Raw genomic sequence first — 22,658 nt, 5'->3', positions numbered from 1 at the left:
TGTCACATTTTAATGGTCCATCTTTAATGTACTGTTTCAAACTAACTTACACCTTTAATCATCTCAGTTTGCATGTTGATTAGCATTTTAATTCAGATGAAATTTTGTCTTTTTTAAAGGAAATAACTGTGTGATGTCGACTTGCTGTGTTTCAGTTTGCATAGAGGAGCACTATGTAAACATCTGAATTAACTAAATTCCTACTGATGTGTAGTAGAACATAGAAGCCAAGGGATGGCATAGCATGGCCTGAGGGTGGCAATGCTTACAGTGCTGCAGAGAGCACTGAGAGTTTAAGAGAGTATTTGAAATGTTCGAACACCAATGCACACGATACAAGAAATAAACAGGATGAACAAACAATGCACCAATGCACACGATACAAGAAATAAACAAGGATGAACTGGAAGCATTTGTCAGTTCTCAACGCTATGAGATTGGGATTAGTGAGACTTAGTAGAATGAGTTCCATGACTGGAGTGCTGGCATGCAGGGCTATAGGCTGTTCAGGAGGGATAGGCAAGGCAGGCAGGCAAGGCAAAGGAGTTGCATTGGAAGACACAGTTTTCACTGTCATTCCTTGCAGTTAGGAATAATGTGGTTGAAAGCCTCTGTGTGAGAATAAGGGAGATGGAAAACAAAGCAGATGTCATTGTAAGTGTCTGCTGCTGTTCACTCAGTCACAATGCTAGCAGTGATTATTTAATCTATAGGCAATGAGGAGACATCTCTGGACCAGTAGCCCTTGTTCTTATGGAAAATGTCAGTTTCCTGGACATCAACTGGAAGTGCCAGACAATTGTACAAGGAAGTCTCAGAAATTCCAGAAATGTGTTGAAGATTATTTCTTGCCACAAGTATTCATTGAGACAAAATGAAAGATGTCCCCTCAACTTTCCCCCTGCCCCTCCCCATCCCCAACTTGAGGTTTGTGGATAGGGAAGGAGAAGATGGGATTTTTAGGTGGCTGTTTTGGCCACAATAATCATGAGTTTAAACCACAAGTTTAATTTTTTTTGGTGTAAATGAGAAACAAGTCATCAGAGTTGCTATCCTAGATTTCAGGATAGCAAATCTTAAACTGCTAGTTAGCAGTTATTTTCAAGGCTTAGAGCTCCATGAGTGTTGGTCCATTTTTAAGAGCAACCTTTTAGAAACACAGGAACAAGCAAATCACACTATGCCAAAATCAAGCAAGAAGGGCAGAAGAGCAGCTTGGCTGAACAGGGAACTCCAAAAATGATCTCTGTAAGAGAGGTCAGGCCTCACAGGATGATTACGGAGCTGTGGTTTCCATGTGTAGGGAGAAAACATGAAAGTCCAAAGCTCAGAGTTGAAATTGGCTAGCGTTGGGTCAGATTAAAAAGAAATTCTGAGTACATTTAGAGCAAGAGAAGATCTAGGGAAAATACTGAACCAATTCTTGATGAAGGTAGTCAGCCTGAACAAAGGATGAGGAAAAGGCAGAGGCATTATAATGCTTTTTCATCAGTCATTAATAACACTGATACACACTGGTCTGGCCTGTCCTGACAGAGAACATACAGCAGCAGTGACTTTCCATTTCTGGACACTGAAACTGTAAATGAGCAGTTATATCGGTTTCATCCTTGTAAGTCCTTGGGGTCTGATGGGATTCATCCCAGAGCACTGGAGGAGCTATCTATTGGGAGTGTGGGGAGATCCCTGCTGACCAGAAGCTGGCCAGCATTAATCCAGTTTATCAGAAGGGTGTGAGGAAAGGAACAGACAACTGCAAGCCTGTTAACTTCATTACCAGGGAAAATTTACCGAGATCATACTGGATACTATTGAAAGGTATTTAAGTATTTAAAGAACATAAAGTTCTTTAAGTGCAATACTTTTTTCATAAAGTACTGCATTTAAAGAACAATACAACCATCAAGCACAGTCAACATGAGTTCACAAAGGGAAAGCCCTGAGTAACTCATGGGTGGCTTCTATGACACAGCCACCCACCTAGTGGGGCTTTTGATACTGTCCCTTGCAACATCTGTCTGAACAAGCTGTTCAACGGTGAGATGAGTGGGTTCATGGTCCTCTGGTTAAAGAACTGGCAGAAGGGCAAAGCTCAAAGAATTGTAGTGCATGGAGCTGACAAAGAGTCATCCACAGTGTTCCTCAGGTTTCAAATCTAGGGCCAGTTCAGTTCAATGTATGTATCCATGATTAGGAGGCAGGAGTTGAATGCACGATTACATGTGCTGATAATACTAAGTTTGAAAGTTGCTGTTGACTCTTGAGGGACAAGAGACCTTGCAGAAAGATGTGGATAGTCAAGGATTTGGCTATAATTAATGGCATGAAATTTAACAAGTTAAAATGGTGGATTCTGCATCTGGTACAGAGGTACCAGGTATCAGGTTCCTGATACAAATCTAAATGGATAGAGGAGTCACTGGAGAGAAGCCCTGTATAAAGGGATCTGGGGGTGCTGGTATCTCAAGATACAAAGATTTAAGTTCAGAGAATCACAGATTTATTGGAGCGGGAAGGGTCCTCTGGAGGGCAACACACCTCTCCTCATTGGCTCCTCCACCACTTGCATTAATGAGTTATTTTCCAGTATCTGCAGGAACTTCCTGGACTGTGTGCCGAGCCACGTTTTGCCTCCAACAATTATCAGGATTGTTGAATTCTCAGGGGAGGACCAGGACCCATGATCTCAAGGCTACTTCCAGTTGCCCATAGAAAGCCTCATCAACTTCCTTGTCCGACTCAGGTGGCCTGTAGTAAACACTCCCAACAGTGTCACCCATTTTAGACTGTCCCTTAATTTTTACCCATAAATGCTCAACTCCTTGTCTGCCCCTGGGTAGAGCTTGATGCTTTTTCACATAAAGACCAACTCCACCACCTCACCTCGCTGACCTGTCCTTTCTAAAAAGTACACGGGAATCCATGACAACATTCCAGTGGTGAGCTATCCCACCATGTCTCCGAAACTGCAGTGAGAGCATGACTCTGACCACACACAGATTTCCAGTTCTTCTTGTTTATTCCCTGTGCTCCGTGATTTGTGTACAGGCACTTCAGGGAGGCAGTCAAGCATCCAGGTTCCCTAGGAGGGGTGTAAGAGGATTCCACATAGCCATATACACCTTTGATGTGGGTAGCCCTAAGACTCTCATCTTGAGGCAGCCAAGCTTACCCTGGCTGGCATGGCCCACTCTCCAGGAGGAAGCAATGGCATGAGTATTGCCACTTTGGACCCCAGCCACGTCATTCAATTTAAAGCCCATCTCACAAAATTGGCCAGTCTGCTGGCAGAGCTTCTCATGCCCTTTTTAGACAGGTGGATCCCATCCCTTCCTAAGAGGCTACAACCATTGAAGTACAACTCAATATCATAAAAGCCATTGTCTCAGACATCTTTTTGCCTGCCCTGTTCTGAGATTTAGGTGAAGCATTGGAGCCGAAGTTACAGTGGCCTTTTGTGGTCACACATGGTAGGCTGACTACCTCAATCTCTCAACTGCCTGCCCCAAGTTACCTCTGTACCAGGAGGTGGGAAAGTCTTCTGTCATGAGCTTCATGCCTTTTTCAGGCAGTTTATGCTTGCGGGACCTCTCCATAGTGAATTTTAAGGCCTATTCCAGCCTTTTACCCAGCTGTAAGTCTCAAGACATAACATTTTTTTAACATAAAACAATAAACATGGCTTTATCTGTGATAGGTTTGACCTCAGCTGGCTTCCAGATGTCCATTCAGCCCCATCTCCTCAATAGGACATTCAATCTCCCTCCTCCTCCTCAACAGGACAGGGAAAAAATAGGATAAGAAAGTTCATGGGTCAAGATAAAGACAGAGTGACCATTTACTATTCACTGTCACAAAAACAGATTCAACTTGTCAAAGAAAAATTTATTGCCAATTAAAAATAGAGTAGGATGGAAAGAAAAAAGGCAAAACTAAAACTAACTCCCCCCCTACACCTCCCTTCTTCCTAGGTTCACTTTACTCCTTCATTCCTGCATTTTCTACCTCCTCTCTCCCCAGGTAGTACAAGGTGGGTGTGGAGATTGCATTTAGGTTATTAATCTCTGCTGCTTGTTCATCTTCTCAGTGTTGCTCTGCTCCAGCATGGGGTCCCTCCCATGGGACACAGTCCTTCATGGTTTCTTCTCACAAGCTGCAGCTCTTCAAGCACTACTTGAATATAGGTCGTTTCTATGGGGTACAATCCATTAGGAAAAAGCTGCCTCAGTGGGGGTCCCTAATGGGCCACAGTTCCTTCTTTGCTTGTGTGGGCTGTCTATGGGCTGCAGATTCCCTCAGGGCACAGCCACCTGCTCCAGCCTAGGGTCCTCCGCAGGCTGCCATGTGGATGTCCTGTCTGATGTGTTTCTCCATGGGTTGCAGAGGGAGAACCTGGTCCACCATGGTCTTCTTCGTGGCCCACAGAGGAATCTGCTGCAGTGCCTAGAGTAGCTCTTCCTCTCCTTCTCCATTGACCTTGGTGTCTACAGAGCTGTTTCTCTTACATTTTTCTTACTCTTCTTTCTTGCAGCTGCTGCGTAACATTTCTTATCTTTTCTTAAGTTTTCAGAGAGATGCCATGCCATCATCTTTGCTGTTTGATACAGCAGTGTCCTGCAGTGGTTCAATTTTGGAACTAGCTGGAACCAGCTGTTTCTGGTGTGTTGGATTGAATTTCCAAGGAAAAAATGTTCATGTTTCAACTTTAGCAAGCTATATAGTGGTTTAATGTGGATTTACTCTGGCTGTCTTCAAAACTGTCATGTTACTCAGCTGTTCTGTATGTTTCTTAACTCTGTTCACACTTGAATCAGTTTAGGTCAGACAGAAGCCCAAAGTGAAAGCACTCCTGTTTCTCTACTAAGTTCTAAATTTCTGTTTGCAGTGGTTTGAAAAAAACTAATCCAGGGTTGACACTATACTATTCTAAGCGTGATCTGTTCCTTATGGTCTGTAAATACTTGCTGGTCAAAACAGTCTGCAAGCATTGTCTGCCACGTGTATTAAATAAATAAAAATTATAGTAGGTGACCTTTCATTACAAATTAATTTAGCTTCACTCTTTCCTTATATAACCTCTTAGGCTGCATGGTTTGAAAAGTCATACAGGCAAAACCCTCTTCATATTTTAATAGTATTTAGTTTCCCTTTAAATATTACCTTCTCTCCTACTCCTACAATCTAGGCTCCCTTCCCGCAGTTTTCAGTCAGCTAAAAAAAAAAAAAAATAGCCTCACTTTTCTCCCCCACATACTTGAATTGAAAATAGGTGATAATCAATACAGATGAAACATCAGGAAAGCTCCTGCCAGCCTCTAAGGAATTATTTGGCCATTATTGCCTGTATAATCCACTGGGTTGCTGTGTATATTCCTCATTGCCAACCTTTGAAAAGCCTATGTTCTCGTTGTAGTCTCACAGTTTATCCTAGAGAAGTACGAGGAGCAATACAATTGAGTAAAATGCCTAGAATTTTGCACATGGCTTTTGATAGTCATTTAGTTCCCTTTTAGGAACAACATATTATTTGACCTGACTACATCACACTTCTTTTGCATGTATCTGTCTGCTGTTCAGCATGGAAGAAAATAATTGTGGGGGAAGAGACTGACATGCCAAACACATTATTAAAAGTGTTTATTTCTTACCCTTAAACATCCCGTTGAATACATAGTAGATGAGTACCTTAACACTTGCCCTTCTGATTTAGCTGCATTTTCTGGAACCATCTTTTGATAACTGAAGGATGAGACCAGAATGTGAAGGATCCTTAGTGAATGCCTAGGTTAATCAGCATGTTAGTCTCTATGTTGCAAAGGTTCTGACTTCTGCTCCTTGAGAAATTCCAGTTCCACCAATTTAGCATTTATATGTGAGGTACATATATGTTAGCCTAGTATAAAGTAATATTACAGATTAAATGATATTGTCATTACAGAATATCTGTAGCTATAGATAAGAGTTAACACTGAAATAAGGGTGTGGCTGTGAGTTGTGACATGCTTCAATTTTTTCAGAATTCTGTAAGATATATTAGAAAAAAAACATTAATTTTAAAAATTCTGGCCACTTGAAATCAAAACATTCAAAAGTTTTCAAAAGCTGCTGTATTTTTGAGGTGCACAAAAGAGATTTGCCTTTTCTGAAAATTCTACACAGCCGGCTAATGTTCATGCAAAGAGGAGTTTTGCATTGAGAAATCTTTTTCTAATTTGTTTTTAACTGTGATGTGCAGCAATCCCCTAGGAATATATTTTGTCCTTCCAAACAAAATATCAACTTAGCTTCTTTTATTTTTGATGTTGCCCGTCCCTAGGTGTGCCATTCTCTCAGAGAAGAGGTTCTGGATGATAAAGCACATACCTGAATCAAAACACAAAACAGTGTAAGAACAAAGGAGTAGAATTCAAACTGTCTATAATTAATTTAGAAGGAACTGTAAGAGCCTTCATCTGGCAAGCTTGCACAGTTCCTTCTATGTACTTAGGAACAGAACACTCCATCATAAAGATGAGATCCTTCAAATTCACATTAAAGCCAATGACAGAAAAAAGACTTCTGTATGATGCAGCTAAATTCAGTTGAAATTTTTTGAAAGTATTTTGATGAGAAGGAGAAGGGATCTGTTTACATGCAAGTTTTGGAGTGGCCTTGTTTTTTCATCCCTTTAAATAAACATGCTGTAAAAGTCTTAATTGAGATATAATTTTTCATCCCAGCTAGGAGTTATGAGTGAGGAACACTTGCACAGAACCAGCATATGATCAAATGAGAATTGATTAAAAAAAAAAAAAAAAACCAACCAAAAAAGCAAGTTTCACTAAATAGCTGCAAGGCTAGCATCACTGAAACAACTTCTATAGGTCTGTGGTTTTATGCACCATACGCATGGTGCATAAAACCATACATCTTGCATACTTAACTATTTGTATTTGAAAAATACTGGAAATCAAAACAGGTAGTGATGCACTTCTCTGCAGAGGTCTGCAGGAGATGTAGAGTTAGAGAGAGTTAAGAGTTTTTGAAAGGCCCAGTATAGATTTGATTTTTTGTTGCAAGGGTGTCCCAGTTGTGTTGAGACCCAGCTTTCTGGAAGATGAGATACTTACCTGCAAAAAGCACTAGCAGATACATTTTCAGAACATAGGGGAAGTAGATTGAGAATGTGAATGGAAATGGTAGCTTGATGGAGTATGTGCCAAAGGATTCAAAATAAGGCAGTGATACACAAATTGCAAATCCTGTAAAAACATGGTAAATTCTTAGTCTAAAGGAAGCAGAAGATCATCAAAGAGCTTAATGAACAAGTCAGTTACTTCTTATATTTTATATACCTATATATATGCATTCATATACATATGTATGCTTTCTCCTTGAGTTCAGTTTTGTAGGTTTGGGGTGCTAATTGCTCTAAATACTAGAATTAATACATATATCCCATTCACTAACAAGTTCTGTCAGAAACAAGTACTTTCAGTGTGTTCTAAGTGGGCAGAGTTCTCAATGTAAGTATGATAACCTACTAAGGTCAGCCTCAGTGGGGGAGAAGCTTTGGAACTTGCTGTCTAGTACACTCAGTCTGGAAGGGAGGAATCCATATGTCTTTTATGAGGGTATATTTTTGCTTTACTTAGACAAAAAGAACATTCTCCCAGATTTTTAAAAACTTAACACCAACCAAACAAAAAAACCCTAAAACCTACCAGACACACAACCCCAAACTCCAGACAGTCCCTATTGAAATAAAAATAACACAAAAGAGAGACAGAGGTGACAAAGAGGTTAATATGAAGGTACATGAACATTTATGACTGCTTTGGCAACGCGTGAGGAACTATGTTAAACACAAACAGCAATTGAAGTGATCACATTTTACTGAAGAATATTAAGGAAGCAAGTGGTTGGTACCCTTCCCAACTCCTTACCTTTAGCCAGAACTGAAAGGGGATAAAGTGGGATGCACAGTGAGAAGTTGAGCCATGTTAATGGTAAGTAGTATATGCCCATCCTTGCCAACATATTGTAAGTGTACCTGCAATAAGAGGAAAGCAGATAGGTTCAGAGGAAATTATGATGTCTTTAGAATAAAGATACACTATTGGAAAATTCAAAGGAATCACAGAAGAGCTTGGAGCTGTCTAAGTAAATTTCAGAGCCAGCAACAGTTTTTGTTCAGACTCCAATGTCTGAAAGTAGATGGTTCATTTTTTCTGAAGAGTTACCTGTGGTGCTACCCTAGAATAGGCAGACAGCAATAAAGCCCTCCAGACAAAAAGCTCTATCAGAAACCAGCATGATTTCATACTGGTCCATCAGAAAATGGATTTCAGATGGGGGTGTTGCAACTGAGAGGGGCAGGCAGAATATCACTGTTCCTTGGGACTGAGACAATCCTGATTTATGACTGCTGAGCTAGCTGAATCACTGTTGAAGAAGATTAAACAAGAAGGCAATTGCAGGTACATAACCTGTAGTACATCTGTCCCTCTCCTGGACCTCAGCAGGGGTAGTAGGTCCAAAACAAGCAGTTGCTCACCAGCGTATTGCAGCATTTTATTTTTACTGTGGCTGCTACTGTTGCTTACTGGGAGACCAGAATGCTTAGTACTTCAGTTTCCAAAGGTGACCTGATCTTGGTTTGATCTTAAAGTGGTACAGCAGCTCTCCAAACACTGGAGAAACAGGTCTGTTTGCATTTTTGGTCAGCTTGGAAGACTTTCTGCACTTTGCACTTGCTAGAGATGTGCATCTATTACCCAAGACTTTCTGACTAGCTTCTGACAAAACTAGTGTTAAACACATGTATATTCCCTTTCTATCGATTAATTTGATTGAATTTTGCATCATACCTGGACTGTAGAAGAGTGGACCATTGAAAATCAAGGTTGCCCTCTGCAACTTCAGGATCGTCTCCATTTTTTATTATTGTTGCTCTTAAGGCTGAATCTCAACACAATACAAAAAGGAAACAACTACTCCCTCTCTATACAATTCCATGGGCTGTTATGGTATAAGCAGGAAAGATCAGAACTTGCTCTCAGAATATCACCAACCATGATGCATAAATAAATAGTCCTTCAGAAAAAATTATGTCCCTGAAAGTTTATGTGGAAAAAGTTGTAATACTTCAAGAGTAGTTGGCTTAGGGATGAGAGAGATCCCTATGCACTTTTAGACATGAATATTTCTTTGAGGTCCTAGGACATGTCATGGATGCTGTAAGATAAATCAGTTAAGAATTCTAAATTTGTATGAGCTGTACTGTGGTTTATTTGAATTGGTAATTTGCTACTATAGACCACAGGAGCTTTCCTATTAAACAACTGCTGTTACTGCTGTGGTGTTTAACTCTGTTCTTTAGTAAGGGTAGAATATAATGATGCATCAATGGTGCTATTATGCACTGACAAGACTTCACAGCCAATATTGTTTACACTGTTGGCATTTCTCCAGCTGCACTGAACCCTTTCATTTCAGATTAGGTTTTACTGTTTTAGTTTTACAAACTTCAAGAAAAAATGGGATGGAACTATAATCAAAATAATTATTACAAGCAGCAGCCTATTAAAATTTATTCCTAAATACTCTGAAGCTGACTTAAAATCTTTATTAATTCTCTCTGACACTTTCCTGTTTCAGATCTCTTTTATAACATATTTCCTTTGCTGCCTAAAACCATATTCTTCAGTCAGTGCCCAAAGCAATATATTTAAATAAGCAGAAAGGCATTTTATCAGGAAAAAAAGTTTAGCTGCAATACATGTGTTACTGTGAGAGCTGTGTCTTCTTAAAATGCTTCTTAATTCTGTATGTATATGTTCTAAGTCTACAAACTGAGGTGCATAGAGGCTTACATTACGTATGAGAAGTATGTGATGTTTTTGTGGTGTGATACATGCCCTACTACAACAAAACTCTCAGTCTCCTGCAGCAGGAGCTCTTGGCTTTTTGGAAAGCACCATGCAGTTAACACAGAATAGTCTTTCTGCCTTTGCAAGTTCTGCTGGTGCTGCCTTACTGTGCTGTCAATCTTGGATCAAAGTGGATAAAAAAATAATAATAAAGCAACAGGATGGTAATGGCAACCAGGATGGTTTCAGGAACTGCTGTTCTCCAGAAGGTAGTTATGAATGCCTTTTAAATTTTTGTTAAAAACATCAAAGCCTTTGAACTACAAATGTTAATGCAGTCTGCTAATGCATTACTCTATCTTACATCTGTAAATTACTCTGCCTCTTAACCATGTGGATTTTTGTAAAAAATCATTCAGTAACTTAAAAAGTTCAAGCTTTTATTTAAAAATTAATAACATGCTTTGCCAATTTTGAAACAATTAAATAAGCCTGCTGCACAAGGGGTTGAGTTCAGCTGGCAAGAATAACCCATTTTCCCCTCCTGGTTGTGATGTTGACTCCTTACCTGACCACATCTAATAAATTCCAAAGGAAAAATAAAACACAGACGACATATTTCCCTTGAACTTCTTCCTGACTGTTGATCACGACAAATAAAATAATTATTCTCTCAGTGATCTGAAAAGGAAAGAAAACTTTGAATTCAGTTGGCATCTTCTCTAACTGTTATTTCTGTGACATTTTGGCAAAATAGGAGGCCACAACATCAGCAGTAAATATTTTGTTTCATGGCCTGCTTTTGTTCGAAGTCCTTCAGCAAAGAGCAGTGGACACTGCTGGCTGTAGCATCAAAGAGCTGTTATGGTACGTGTGGAAGTTGGCTTGCCAGCTGGGATGACTTGAGTTTGTAGCCAAGGAAACCTGTGGATGAGCCCAGGGAGGTCATGGAAGCAAGGACTACTCCTGCTGCACCTGACTACTTGGAAGGCTGGCAGGGATAAGCTTCCTTGCTTGTAGGCTGTGTGGGAGGCAGTAGGATATGGAGGGCCCTTCTTGAGGGGAGGTCATATGCCAGAAAGTACTAATTTTGCACTCCCAGATCTGCTCCTCATATCTTGAAAATCTGTGTCCCAAGGAATCTCTTTCATGTAAGATTTGCAGAAAGAAGGAGGAAAAGTAGAATTCCTTATCTTTCTTTCCATCTTATTCTTGGTTATGGGAAGTGGGTTTAAGCTTGTCACTTATGTGAATGATTGCCACAGTATTTATGTCCTAGCATTTTTCTAGTAGTTGAACTTTATCCAACCTACAAACAAAAAGATAATGTGGATTAAACAGGCAGTGTCTCCAGCTTAAAATAAATACTTTGGTAATATTAAAATTCAAGAAATTTTTATAAGTGTGTCTTTTTGCAGCTTTTCTGAAAACTTTTCTAACAGTATCCATGCCCTGCCCTGTAAAGTAAATTAATTAGTACTCCAAAAGTTATCAAACTGTCCCAGAACAGTAACAATTCACTCTGATTTACACTCTATTTGAAAGTGTTGAAGTAGAAAATATGCATCTAAGCAATTGGTATGAATTGATATAGCTTCATTAGGTTGGATTTTTTTACCCAATGCCATGTCTTCCATAAGGTACGTTAGTTGTAGTGATTTCACAAGTTGTGATGTCAAGTCAGTTAAAAGTTACAAAATTAAAGTGGATTACCAAGGTTGTTTTTTTAAGTGTTGTTATTCTTCATTGGTTTCCCCAGACTCCTACCTTAAACAAAGTAAGAATTTTGCCTCTCAGCAAGTTTGTGTGGTAGTTTTACTACATAATATTTGTGGGTTCCTCCATGGACCATTCTGGCCATGAACTCTCTTTTTTCGAAACCACATCTGTCAGATAAAGTGGCCTTCACTATTCAGCAAAATTACGTCAGAGCAATTTTTCATACAGAAAGAGAGCGTGTCTGTCCCCCAGGGATCTGGTTCCTCATCTTGGAAAGCACTGAGGGACCACAACAGCTGAAAGTGGCTTTCCTGCTTCTCACCCCCCTATGACCATCATCTTGTTCTGCTGATTTCATAGCTCCCTAACTGAGGAACTGATTTTTAAAAAGGTCAGATGTTGGCAAACTTCTGTATAGATGGGTCAGGAAACAGAAAGTGAGAGCTAATAGGTCCTGTGTTGTACAGTGATGCTGACGAACATGGCAAAAACATGGGGGAACTGGAAGTATTGATGCAGATCTGAAACCAGATAGAGATACAAGAAACACAGCAGGGCAACCATCACAAGAAGGAAATCAAAACAAATGTAGAAGCTGTGTGAGCACTGGGTGGGATTGAGTGCTGGAGAGAACAGATAAAATAGGATCTGAGTTAAAATTGTTAGACGTAGAGTGGTAAAGAATGCAGCATCGCTGGTGTGGGCATTTTGTTATTGACTCTAAAATCAGACTTGAGATGTGGAGAGAGAGTTCTGCATTATTTTTAATACAAGAGCTACTTCAGGAAATTGCCACAGGTCCTAGAGACCAAGGGCTTCATCACGATAGTGAAAAGATGGACATGTTCTTAGATGTCAGAGCTGGAAGATTTTCCAAATGGTCACTCACTTTTCAAAAAATGGCTAGGGGGAAATGTGCTAGAAAACAGCATGGGGTAAATGACTGGGATCTGATCCCATTTCAGTGAGAGAAAGGACAAGCAGCAGAAAGGTAGTTGCCATTTCAAACTCCAGTTTGAAACTCCAGTTTCAAATGGATGTGTGCAGGCCAGCGACAGAATGACTACAGAGACCCACAATTCAGCCTTATCATCAGGAAGTGGAAGAAACTGTGGATTTTCTTTTCTCTCCAGTATACATGCAGAAACATGAGGCAGTTAGAACCACCTACCTGGGGTTCAGCAGATTGCCTCCATCAGATATTCATACTGGGGAAGGGGAGCAATGGAGGCACGCAGCTTTGCTAATTACACATTAAGGAACTCAGTAATCAGCTATAAAGTATGTTAAGTACCTGCAAGAACAGGAAATTGGACATGGCACAAACTAGTCATCTTGAGGTATTTTGTTCCTGTTAGACTGCAGTCTCATCTGGCAAGCAATGGGCTGCACAAAGCAGCCACCAGACACTGAGACTGGAAGGACAGGGCCTTGGTCTGGAGCACATCTGTGGGGCAGGGCACAGAGCTGGCTGCTCAGGACAATTTTGATATCCCCATGAGGACAGACAGTGGCATCCTACCTCTTTCTCTGCATAAATCAGCAGGTCGTCTGCCTGCTTGCCTTTATTCTCTTTCATAGCACTCCTAGCTTTAGGTAACCCACCCAAATCAAAGGTAAATGCAGAGATTAGTCAAAGGCTGGGGACATTTTCTGCAAGTGAAGAGGTGGGGTTCTTCTTGGAGAAGAGTAGTATGTTTTGATATTATGTTGATATATGTACACACATATCTGTATGCATATATACATGGATTCATGTACATTTATAAATACACACATATGCACATATAAATAAAATACATGTGCTGCTGCTCAGCTGTGGATCATTTCCTGTATGGATCATCTGTCCTTTCATGAATGAAGATATGATATTCTCTGTAGCTATACTCATGCTTTAAATTAAAAAAAAAAAAGCACAAAATTGCCAGTCCTATGTTTTCGCATTCATAAAAAGGAAGTATGTGCTGACATATCACAAAGCATAAATATAATGTTTTCAGTTTTCATTCCTTCTTTAAAATCAAATTGGAATTACCTTCCTTTTCTGACACTGATCTCTCATAGGATGCAGCAGGTTCTGTAGGGTGATATAAGTTTCTGGAAGGCAGACTGAGGTTTTTAATCAAGTAAGTGAAACAGAGCAAATTTGGCTAGAGAAAATAGCACATTCACTTCCATTTTTTAATAACCATGACTCTGCAATTTTGTACTCAGTACCTGAAATGCTTACATAGTTCTTCAATTTAGTGTATATTAACAAAAAAAAAAGTGCCACTAAATATTTAAACTTTAAAAAATATAATGTTTTTATCACAAAGCCATAGTACATTGCTTTTGGTTTGGTAAATTCAATCTGTTCGCAAAGGATGAAGAACTGCTCTTTGTTTCACAAAAGCATCACTCTTTTCTGAGACCTTTCCTCTCTCCGTGCTATGGTAGAAGTCCTTTCAGCCTTTACTCCCTTGCCAGGCTAACACATTTCATTACCTTCTGTTTTGGTGGTGACAATGACATATGACATGTTCTCCTGCCCTCCTCCAATTATTTAAGGTGTAAATAGCCTGAGAGACATCGCTTTGTATCAGCTTTGTGACCATCCCCTGCCTCACCTTACCCCAGCACATCCATCACATAGGACACATCTTTCTTTCATTATGTGAGTTGGCCTTGACCTACCTTGCTTTTCTCAGGTGCCTGGTGGCCTGAGGCTTTGTCCCTCAAGGAGTTTTTCCAGAATACTCCTCTGAGTTTGTTTTTCCACTATCTGTATCATGTAACTCAAAGTGTTTTTCTTAAATGCTACTAAACCATGACAAATGCAATAGGCAGAAATCTTTCACTCAAGGATTGATTTACCTCCATCCATGTACTTCCCTGACATTGCCTGAGCCAGCTGTTCTCTCATCCTAGCTATCACCCCAAGTGAACTTCAATGGGGATGTGCATGCACACGCCTGTTAATGAGGGATGCATACAGGGGTATGTTTTAAGCTTTGAGTTGGAATAGGTGATAGGAGCACAGAACCAGGCAGCCTCTCTCAAATTCTTGTACCTTTGTCAGTGCCCTGACTGTGCAGCAGTCTAGTAAGCTGCAGCAATGTAAACATTTCTTAACCAACTGTCCTTCCCTAGTTCATTGTGGAAAATATACCTTTTTTTCTTCCTAAGAGGCAGTGAAGAAAGTGTGACGAGGCATGTGGGAGTAGTGGTGGCATACAGATGCTTAACCTACACTCTCAGCAAAAGTGAGTAACCAATGGGACAGCAGAGTCTCCACCAAAGAGCTTATATATCTTGTTTGGACAGTATGAGGCTGCTGCTAACGTCAAGGGAAGAGAGTTGTTCATGGTGAGAGTGCAGTTGGGCAAAGAACCAAGTAAGGATCCAAAACTATATTTGGTGTGAGGTGAACACTGAGAGTCACAGTGCCATATGGTTCCCTGAGCCGCTTCTCCATGTTTTCCAGGAGAGCACTGCACAAACTGCACTGCCCAAGAAAGGTCACAGTTTTCTTGCTCAGAAGATCCCTTTCATACTAATGTCATTTGTGGCAAAAGAGAATAGTGTTTGTGCAGGCCTCCCTGATCTCTGCCTTGTGTAAGTCTGGCTAGGAAAGAAACAGACTATGTCAGGGCTGGGGAATGTGTAAACTCTGTCAGGACAAGGCCTGCTTTAATGACTAAGAGCAGGGTGCTCTTCTTTCCAAGACATGTGAGATTTGTTACAGGTCATACTAGATAGGAGTCTTCTTTCTCCCCTAGATTAGCATCAAAGCCTGTGGATTTAGGCAAGGAAAAGCAGTTCTTCACATTTTTATGGATTTGATACTTAGGGAGCAGTGTAAAGGACAGAGATCTGTGTAAGTCAATTAGTTAATTAGTTATTTAGACAGTTAATGAAGACTTGAAAACAGGAACATCTTCACCCATGAATATGCCATTTGACAAAAATGGGCTATCCAGAAAACTAAAAACATAACTAGCTACTCTTGGTCTTCTGCCTTCTGACTGCTGAGAGAAATACGAGTCTCACCATTACTCAAATACTATGGATCGAAAAGGTTTGAAGTTAAATTCAAGTAACCATTTTCCTTTTTCCAATGTATTAAGAAAAAAATAACAAAACCTGATATTAGCACCCAAAAGAAAAAAAATAGCATGGCAAGGAAATTGTCGGAGTATCATCTTTCTTTCTGCTATAGCATATGATGTTTTGGCTGGTTTTCTGCCTTCAACTGAACATATGACAAACTACTAGGGAAAAAGACCAGCTTGGTTAAACAGAGAACTTACTGGAAGTCAGGGAAAAAGAAGAGAGTGCATTAACCTCTGGAAGGAGGGGAAAATAGCTTAGGGGGACTACAGGGATGCTGGGAGGTTATGTAGGGAGAAACTTAGAAGGACCAAGCCCCCCTGGCTTGGTTTGATAACTGCGATTGGCCACTGACCCACTTCTGCTGGTGTCCACTCATCTGGACATTTTCTGGGTCCATGCTGGCGACCAAGCATGGGGTACTCACGATGCAGTTTCACTCAAAAAGAAGAAAGTTGACAGGAGAGTTCTTTCCCAACCAGCCCAGTTCTGAAGAACCAATTCCTGCAGTTAGGAAATTACCAGGAAACCAGGCTGCCTGCAGAAGGGTGCAGGTCAACATTCAGGGTAGTTCAGCCTGGGCTTGTCCCCAGGGGCAGCCATGGCTGCTGTGTGTCAGTCATCAAAGGAGAGCTTTGAGAACAAACTTACCTGCAAAAATCTGGGGAGGAGACGGCTTTTGTCAATGCCGATGAGGATGTGTAGGATCTCCAATACAGATAACGACTGGCAAAGGCGCATTACCAGTCCTATGGAGTGAAACGTGTCAGCCAGTGAATCTAAAGACCAAATTAAGAGGAAGATTAGAGGAATGGTTATACAGTTAAAGTCTGGAGCAACTGCTGGGTTTGCTTTTACACTATCATCACTGGAGTTGACAAGAAATAAAGTTCACTCAGTAGCACACTTCTGGTAGAAGAAAGCAGAAGAAAAGCTTCAAGGAGTGGAGGAGGCAGTCTGCTCTGTGTGTGTGTGGTTCTGACACAGATGCAGGAAGCTGAGAAAATAATTAAATTCCCTATACTTAAAGCATGGGCAAACACTGTGCAGGATGTGATGGTTTAGAGATACTGCTTTAGGGTATTTCTAAATAGGAGAAAATGTTGAGGAAATGCATGAAGAATTTCTAAACACTAGAAGATGTTGAGTTCCTGCCCATATCTGCACTGCTGAAAACAAGTAGTCCAGAAAGTAGGCATTTTATATGCCTAAAACTGTCCACCATTATAAGTAATTTTAAATTTCCAGTCACTAGTTTTCTATTTTTGTGTCTTAACCCCAGGCAACAGAAAGAGAAATATATTGTAATGTTTTTGGAGATAGAGAGTCATGTGTAATAACCACAAAGATGTTCTCTCCCAGTGGCTTCAGTAAGATTAATATTTGCCATAATGACTGGACCTAGTCATTTAGGTTTATTTATAATTCAAATATTACTAGCATGCCACTGAATATTAAAGTTTATTAGTAAAACAAGAGCTTCATTCCCAGTGTGACAAGGGTAGAAGACAGGCACAAATAATTTGTTCAGCCTTTTTAATGGAGTGCCTTTCTGACTGAATTACAGTCCCTGGTATTGGACTGTTGAGAATGACTATTGGTATGTTGAGAATCTTAACTTTATCTCTAATTTGATATTTCTGTGTGTCTGTCATTGCCACTTAAAATGTCCAAGGAAAATAGAGAAGGAGCCTTACCTTTTCCAAATGTCATGAACCTGATGATCATATTTGTAAAAATCCAAGAATGTCCACAGAATTGTATTAAGTCATACACAAACAGGTACATGTTCATGGTAAAGCTGTGGAAAGTGAAAATAATAAACTATATTACTTAAAACAACATTGTAAGAAATTGCACTCTCTTTGGACATGTTAGTAAGTCAAAGGAAAAGAGCTGAAATTGAGAGCAGCCCTGCCAAGAAGGGCTTGGGGGTGCTGCGGGATGAGAGGCTGGACATTACATGGCCATGAGCACTCACAGCCCAGAAAGCCAAACGTGTCCTGGGCTGCATCCAAAGCAGCAGGACCAGCAGGAGAGGGAGGGGATTCTGCCCCTCTGCTCTGCTCTGGTGAGACCCCACCTGCAGTGCTGCATCAACTCTGGGGTCCCAGCACAGGAAGGACATGGATCTGTTGGAGAGAGTCCAGAGGAGGATCAGAGCACAAGAGAACAAGATGATGAGAGGGATGGAGCACTTCTCCTCTGAGGAAAGGCTGAGAGAACTGGGACTGTTCAGCCTGGAGAAGGTTTCAGGATGACCTAATTGTGGCCCTCCAGTACCTGAAGCAAACTTAACAAGATGGAGACTTTTTACAAGAGCAAGTGACAGGATAAGGGAGAATGGATTTAGACTGAAAGAGGGCAGGTTAAGATTAGATATTAAGGAAAGAGTCTTTGCTGTGAAGGTGGTGAGGCGCTGGCACAGGTTCCCCAGAGAAGCTGTGGATGCCCCATTCCTGGAAGTGTTCAAAGCCAAAAGAAGGATGGTGTTCTGAGCAACCTGGACTAGTGGAAGGTGTCCCTGACCATGGCAGGGGTGTTGGAACTAGAGGAAGCTGAATGGAACTTAACAATTCTCAATGTCCTTTCCAACCCAAATCATTCTTTGATTCTATGAAATATAAACAGATCAGTGAAACCTGTGTGTGTCTCTCAGAGGTCCCAGAACAGAACTCTGTCTAATGGATTAAAGGCTCCCTTTGTTGCTATACATGGGATATGCCCAGAAAAATTTTCAGAGTTCCCACCAATCATTAGGGTGATATGTGGCTATAAAGTGAAATTTGTGCCTCCAGAGGAAGAAGTATCTAAACAAAGATACTCCATTAACTTCTGGATTCAAGTTGCATTTAATAAACAAAATCTTCTCCTGTGGGAGAAGACTAACTTTTGCAGCTATTCTAACCTAATTTTCATGGACAGACTGATTTTTTGTAAAACTTCACAAGCTCTGGATATACCTAATTTCCCATAAACACATTTTCTTCTGGTCTATTCTGAAAAGAGGGATTTACCTGTTCTCCAGCTATAAGACTACTTTTTAGGAAATTAACTTGTTAATTTTGTACCAGAATTTTTCTTCTGTATTAGACCTATTAATTTCCTGCCCTAGTAAGTAGTATTCTCTTCAAGTTGTGCTTTAATCCTATGTGTTCATGTGGTGTGTCTCTGCCAAAAACCTTCATTTCATTTGTGGCTGTACATTAACAAATGGAATAAATTTCTCTGTTCAAAAATATCTAAATTTGATGAATGCCTATCCTTCATTCCTAGCATTGGACCATAAGTAACAATACTTACAGACTTATTTAAATTGATATAGATAAACTGATCTTCTAAATTTTTATTGTAGGTAAATTGCACGGAGGTCATAAAAGTGTTTGTCTTCCTCTCTTCCAGTTATGTAAGATGACAACAATTCACATCATCGCTTCTATAAGCACAAAAAGATTTGTGTGAATAAAATATTTCCCAAAAGACATCACTGTCCTTTGATACTGTAAAAGTAAGACATATAAGGACCCAAAACAAAGGAATCTGTTCCATAGATACCTTCCTTTTGGGAAAAGTAGGATACAGCTGAATTGAACTGAAGTCCAGTGAGATCAATTAAGATTTAAACCAAAATCCATCTGTTTTACTACTGAATGACACTTTGTTCCATCTTGTGGTAAGAAGAAGTTGGGAAACTACATATTATAAAAAGATAACAAATTAAGAACATTGTTCTGTGTAAAGAAACAGCCTTGTTACTGGATGGATAGGTGTTACTGTATGGAAGTTACAGGAACAGACATCAAAATCTTGAGGCCTTCCAGTCAGCAGCTCCACCACTCTTTTGGTCTGCTACTGCTGTGTGCACATTGCATTGGATGCAAGCTGAGCATATGCTTTCTCTCTTCTGAAGTTTAGTTTGCTAGATGTTCTGTCATCCTCAGAGCCTGTCTTTCAGTGATTCGGTTGTATTTTCCAAATTCTTCCTGCATTGGCTGGCTAGGAAACTGTTGTTTTTGCAGTTCTTAAGGTACTTAATCTTGACTAAACAGGGAGTAACACTGGTAAACACAGGCTCACAATAGTGTTTTGGCAGTGTGGCAGCTGTTGCACATTAGAACACATCATCTTTAAAATATACTAGTGACTGCTGAAATGTGTACAGACTGTCATTAATGGAGGGCCCCATATTCCCAAGGAGACATGTGGTGCTGAGCAGCATACTGGTGTTATATGGCAGACAGATCCTGGCCCCAGAGCTGTGAGTGGCACAGTTCCCTCCCCTGCTGAAACTCTGCACTGTGAAGAAACAGCCCTGATCTGAGACTGCATCACACTTTTTCAGCCTACTCTGTTAATCCCTGCACAAAAGGTACTTAAGACCAAACAAAAGCTTTTCACAGAAGCGAAGAAATCTGAAGAGACTGAAAGGTGATTTCAGTGTGATAAAAGGAAGCTGAAATGTAACTTTTCACCAAGGTCCTTCTCCATCCAAAGGCTGACCTCTTTACCTACAGAAACAAACGGACCAAAGATAGCCTATTTTCCTATTTCCCTGTCCCAACAGCTCTGTGTCACAACACAAAATTCAGGCATCTGCTTCTATGTGAAATGTGAAGGGCAGAAGAGGTCTTTATTTAGATCCTGTGCTCCCATCGGTTCACAGCAGGGATGACTCCACATTTCACTCCCAGAACCTGCTTCTGCAGCCCTGTTGCAGACAAAACACAGACTACCCATCAGGTACTGATTCAGTCCCTCAGCCTGTCTCAGATTGCTGGCTAGTCTTCCAAACCTCACTTTGCCACCCTGGTGCCTGATCTGCTGCCACATCTCTCCCTCATAGTGTGATTTGCTTTAAGGCGTTCAAGTTTCTTTCATTTGAAATCATTGCAGGGGGAAGGGCGGTCACAGCACATTTCAGTACTCTGCCTGCATTGATGACAGGAGAAAGAAACAAACATAGATCTTGCAGGAGACACAGACCCAGAAGGCTGCACTTGCTGTCTGCTGTTTTAATTGTCAGTTTCACCTTATTTACTATGGCTGATTTTATGCCAAATCACTGAAATGCTACGGATGCGCTTATCATATATAACATCAACCTTGCTTAGCAGAAAACTTATCTGCTTTCTCTGTGGGCTCAAAACCCAGAAAACTAGATGAAATATAAGAAATGTCAGAATTAGCACACACAGCAAAGATTTTATCATTTTAGTTGCAAAGCCTGATGTATTTCCTTGGCAGAAATTTCACAAAGTGTAACTGTTGCATTTTATTATTTTTATCACAAAGGTCTTCAGTGTGTCTCTTTGGTAACTATCATCCGAGGCAAGCACGAGGTAGGTGCCCTTAGTGTCTGAAGGGTGATCAGGACCATGCTCCCCCATGAGCTAAGGTGACAGCACAGCAGAGGCACCCAGATCAGGTCAGCCCTTGCCCCATCTGTGTGTCCCTTGCAGGGTGAGAGGACGAAGGCCACACTCAGGTTGCTCTCAGGGTTGTCCCACACGGAGGATCCCACCCAGGCCTGCGTGCACAGAGCACTTTCCTGCCCCTCAGGACTCCTGTGCTCTGCTGCTTTCCCGTGTGCCTGTGCAGGCTGACCACACATGAGGAACCAGACCCCACACTGAAACAAAGAGCAGTGTTCCTCCTTTTTTTTTTTTTCCCCTCAGCAGGCAAGATCTGCTAGAAAATTCCCTCTGCTGACATAGTTTCCTTCTAAGTCACATTAAGTCATGTTGGTCTGAACTTCTGTGTCTTCCCCTTCCTACCCGTGACAAGCTGCAAGCCCTGTAGTTCAGGAAGAAGAGAGCTGCTGAGTACAGCTGCTGTATTTTTCTCCCACATGCCATCCATTGTTTTTTCCCCTCTCCTTTTTGCATTTGAGCAGTTTGTGTCACCTTCACTCAAGAGTATTACCTGTCGCAGGGGTCGGATTGCTGCTGCTGCTCCTGAGCTCTCTCCTTTTCCTCTCTGCAGCTGCAACAGCTGTTTGTTAGGAGATCACCCCTCCTCTTTCCTCTTACCCCACCCCACGGCGTCACTGTATGTAGCACTAAGCAGGAACAGCACTGCACTTCCCGAGAAACAAGTTTTTACACCCAAATACTTCCACTGCATTTGCCCTTACCCTCAGTCAGCCCAGCTCAGCCCAGCCCAGCCCAGCCTACCTTAGCCTAACCTAACCTAGCCTAATCTAATCTAAATTGGTTTCTTGCTGTTACACCAATAAACTAGTCTGTAAATCCCACTAACTTTTTTTCTTAACACAGAGCAATGTTTTGAAAGATTACTGGAGGGAAGAAATGCAAAATTCTAATGCTTATTTTATGCCTGAATCATCAGCACTACAGCAACACTATCAACTCCATCAAATGGTAAGGAAGGATGGGAGCACACCCATCCTTTAAATTGTTTCAGATAGAGGAAAGAATTTTCCACTTATTATATAGAAATGTGTCGGTTTTCATGCCCCTGTGAAATTTGGAAACTACTGGCAGAGTTCATCCTAGTTTACTTCTGCCCGAGGTGTCTGGGATATCTCAGCCTAAATCAGATGAAGAATACCCTAACTTGTTTATAAACTCCCGTCTGCCAATAAGTAAGTTTTGCCACAGGCATTCATGTTGGAATTATACCCCATTCTGCAATGAGATGAGGAACAAGTGAAGAGCACCCTGAAAATATAATAGGCATAGGATGTTATGCATAGGTACAAAATGCTGGAGGATAAAATGTCCCTTACTGGGTCTTATCCCTATTGCAAGTGGCACTGAGCTCCTGGCAGGCACAGCAGGACACTGCGTTTTCCATGATTATGTCTCCCACCTGAGACCGGAGCACAAGGGTCATACAGTTACGACTGGCTTTCCTGCCATATGGCAACTTACTTTCACTGCTTCAGAATCATCTTTTTCTAGGCTAAAGAATTCCTTTCTTTCTCAGGAGGAAATAATATATCAGTGTTAAATAGAGGGTTAAGCAATTAAACAT

General features: G+C 40.9%; 1 protein-coding gene and 1 long non-coding RNA gene across 3 annotated transcripts; one reads left to right on the top strand and one right to left on the bottom strand.

Moving 5' to 3' along the window:
• Positions 1-2,039: 2,039 nt before the first annotated feature.
• On the top strand, positions 2,040-6,637 carry LOC128782184 (uncharacterized). Of its 2 annotated transcripts, XR_008428691.1 has the most exons (4): positions 2,040-2,176; positions 3,972-4,030; positions 4,564-4,659; positions 6,317-6,637. It is a non-coding gene; the product is annotated as an uncharacterized LOC128782184 (long non-coding RNA). The 2 variants fall into 2 exon arrangements; XR_008428692.1 differs by lacking the exon at positions 6,317-6,637 and having other exon boundaries at positions 4,564-5,015.
• Positions 5,621-21,634, bottom strand: HACD4 (3-hydroxyacyl-CoA dehydratase 4). Its single transcript, XM_053932390.1, has 7 exons — positions 21,585-21,634; positions 17,360-17,463; positions 16,314-16,441; positions 10,420-10,532; positions 7,926-8,032; positions 7,110-7,241; positions 5,621-6,363 (listed from the first exon to the last, which is right to left on the bottom strand). Exons 2-7 carry the CDS (start codon positions 17,454-17,456, stop codon positions 6,281-6,283), a joined length of 660 nt encoding a protein of 219 aa, XP_053788365.1. The 5' UTR covers positions 17,457-17,463; positions 21,585-21,634; the 3' UTR covers positions 5,621-6,280.
• Between the last annotated feature and the right edge of the window lie 1,024 nt (positions 21,635-22,658).

The sequence above is a fragment of the Vidua chalybeata genome, chromosome Z, assembly GCF_026979565.1.
Source record: "Vidua chalybeata isolate OUT-0048 chromosome Z, bVidCha1 merged haplotype, whole genome shotgun sequence".
NCBI lineage: Eukaryota > Metazoa > Chordata > Aves > Passeriformes > Viduidae > Vidua > Vidua chalybeata.
Note: the sequence above shows the minus strand (reverse complement) of the source record. Positions and strands in the feature narration are given on the sequence as shown.

Coding starts and splice junctions, on each gene's coding strand:
- HACD4 (XM_053932390.1), bottom strand. CDS start 17,456: ATGAACATGTACCTGTTTGTGTATGACTTAATACAATTCTGTGGACAT. Junction 16,442..17,359: donor GTTCATGACATTTGGAAAAG/GTAAGGCTCCTT, acceptor TTTGGTCTTTAG/ATTCACTGGCTGACACGTTT. Junction 8,033..10,419: donor AATTTATTAGATGTGGTCAG/GTAAGGAGTCAA, acceptor CTCTTATTGCAG/GTACACTTACAATATGTTGG.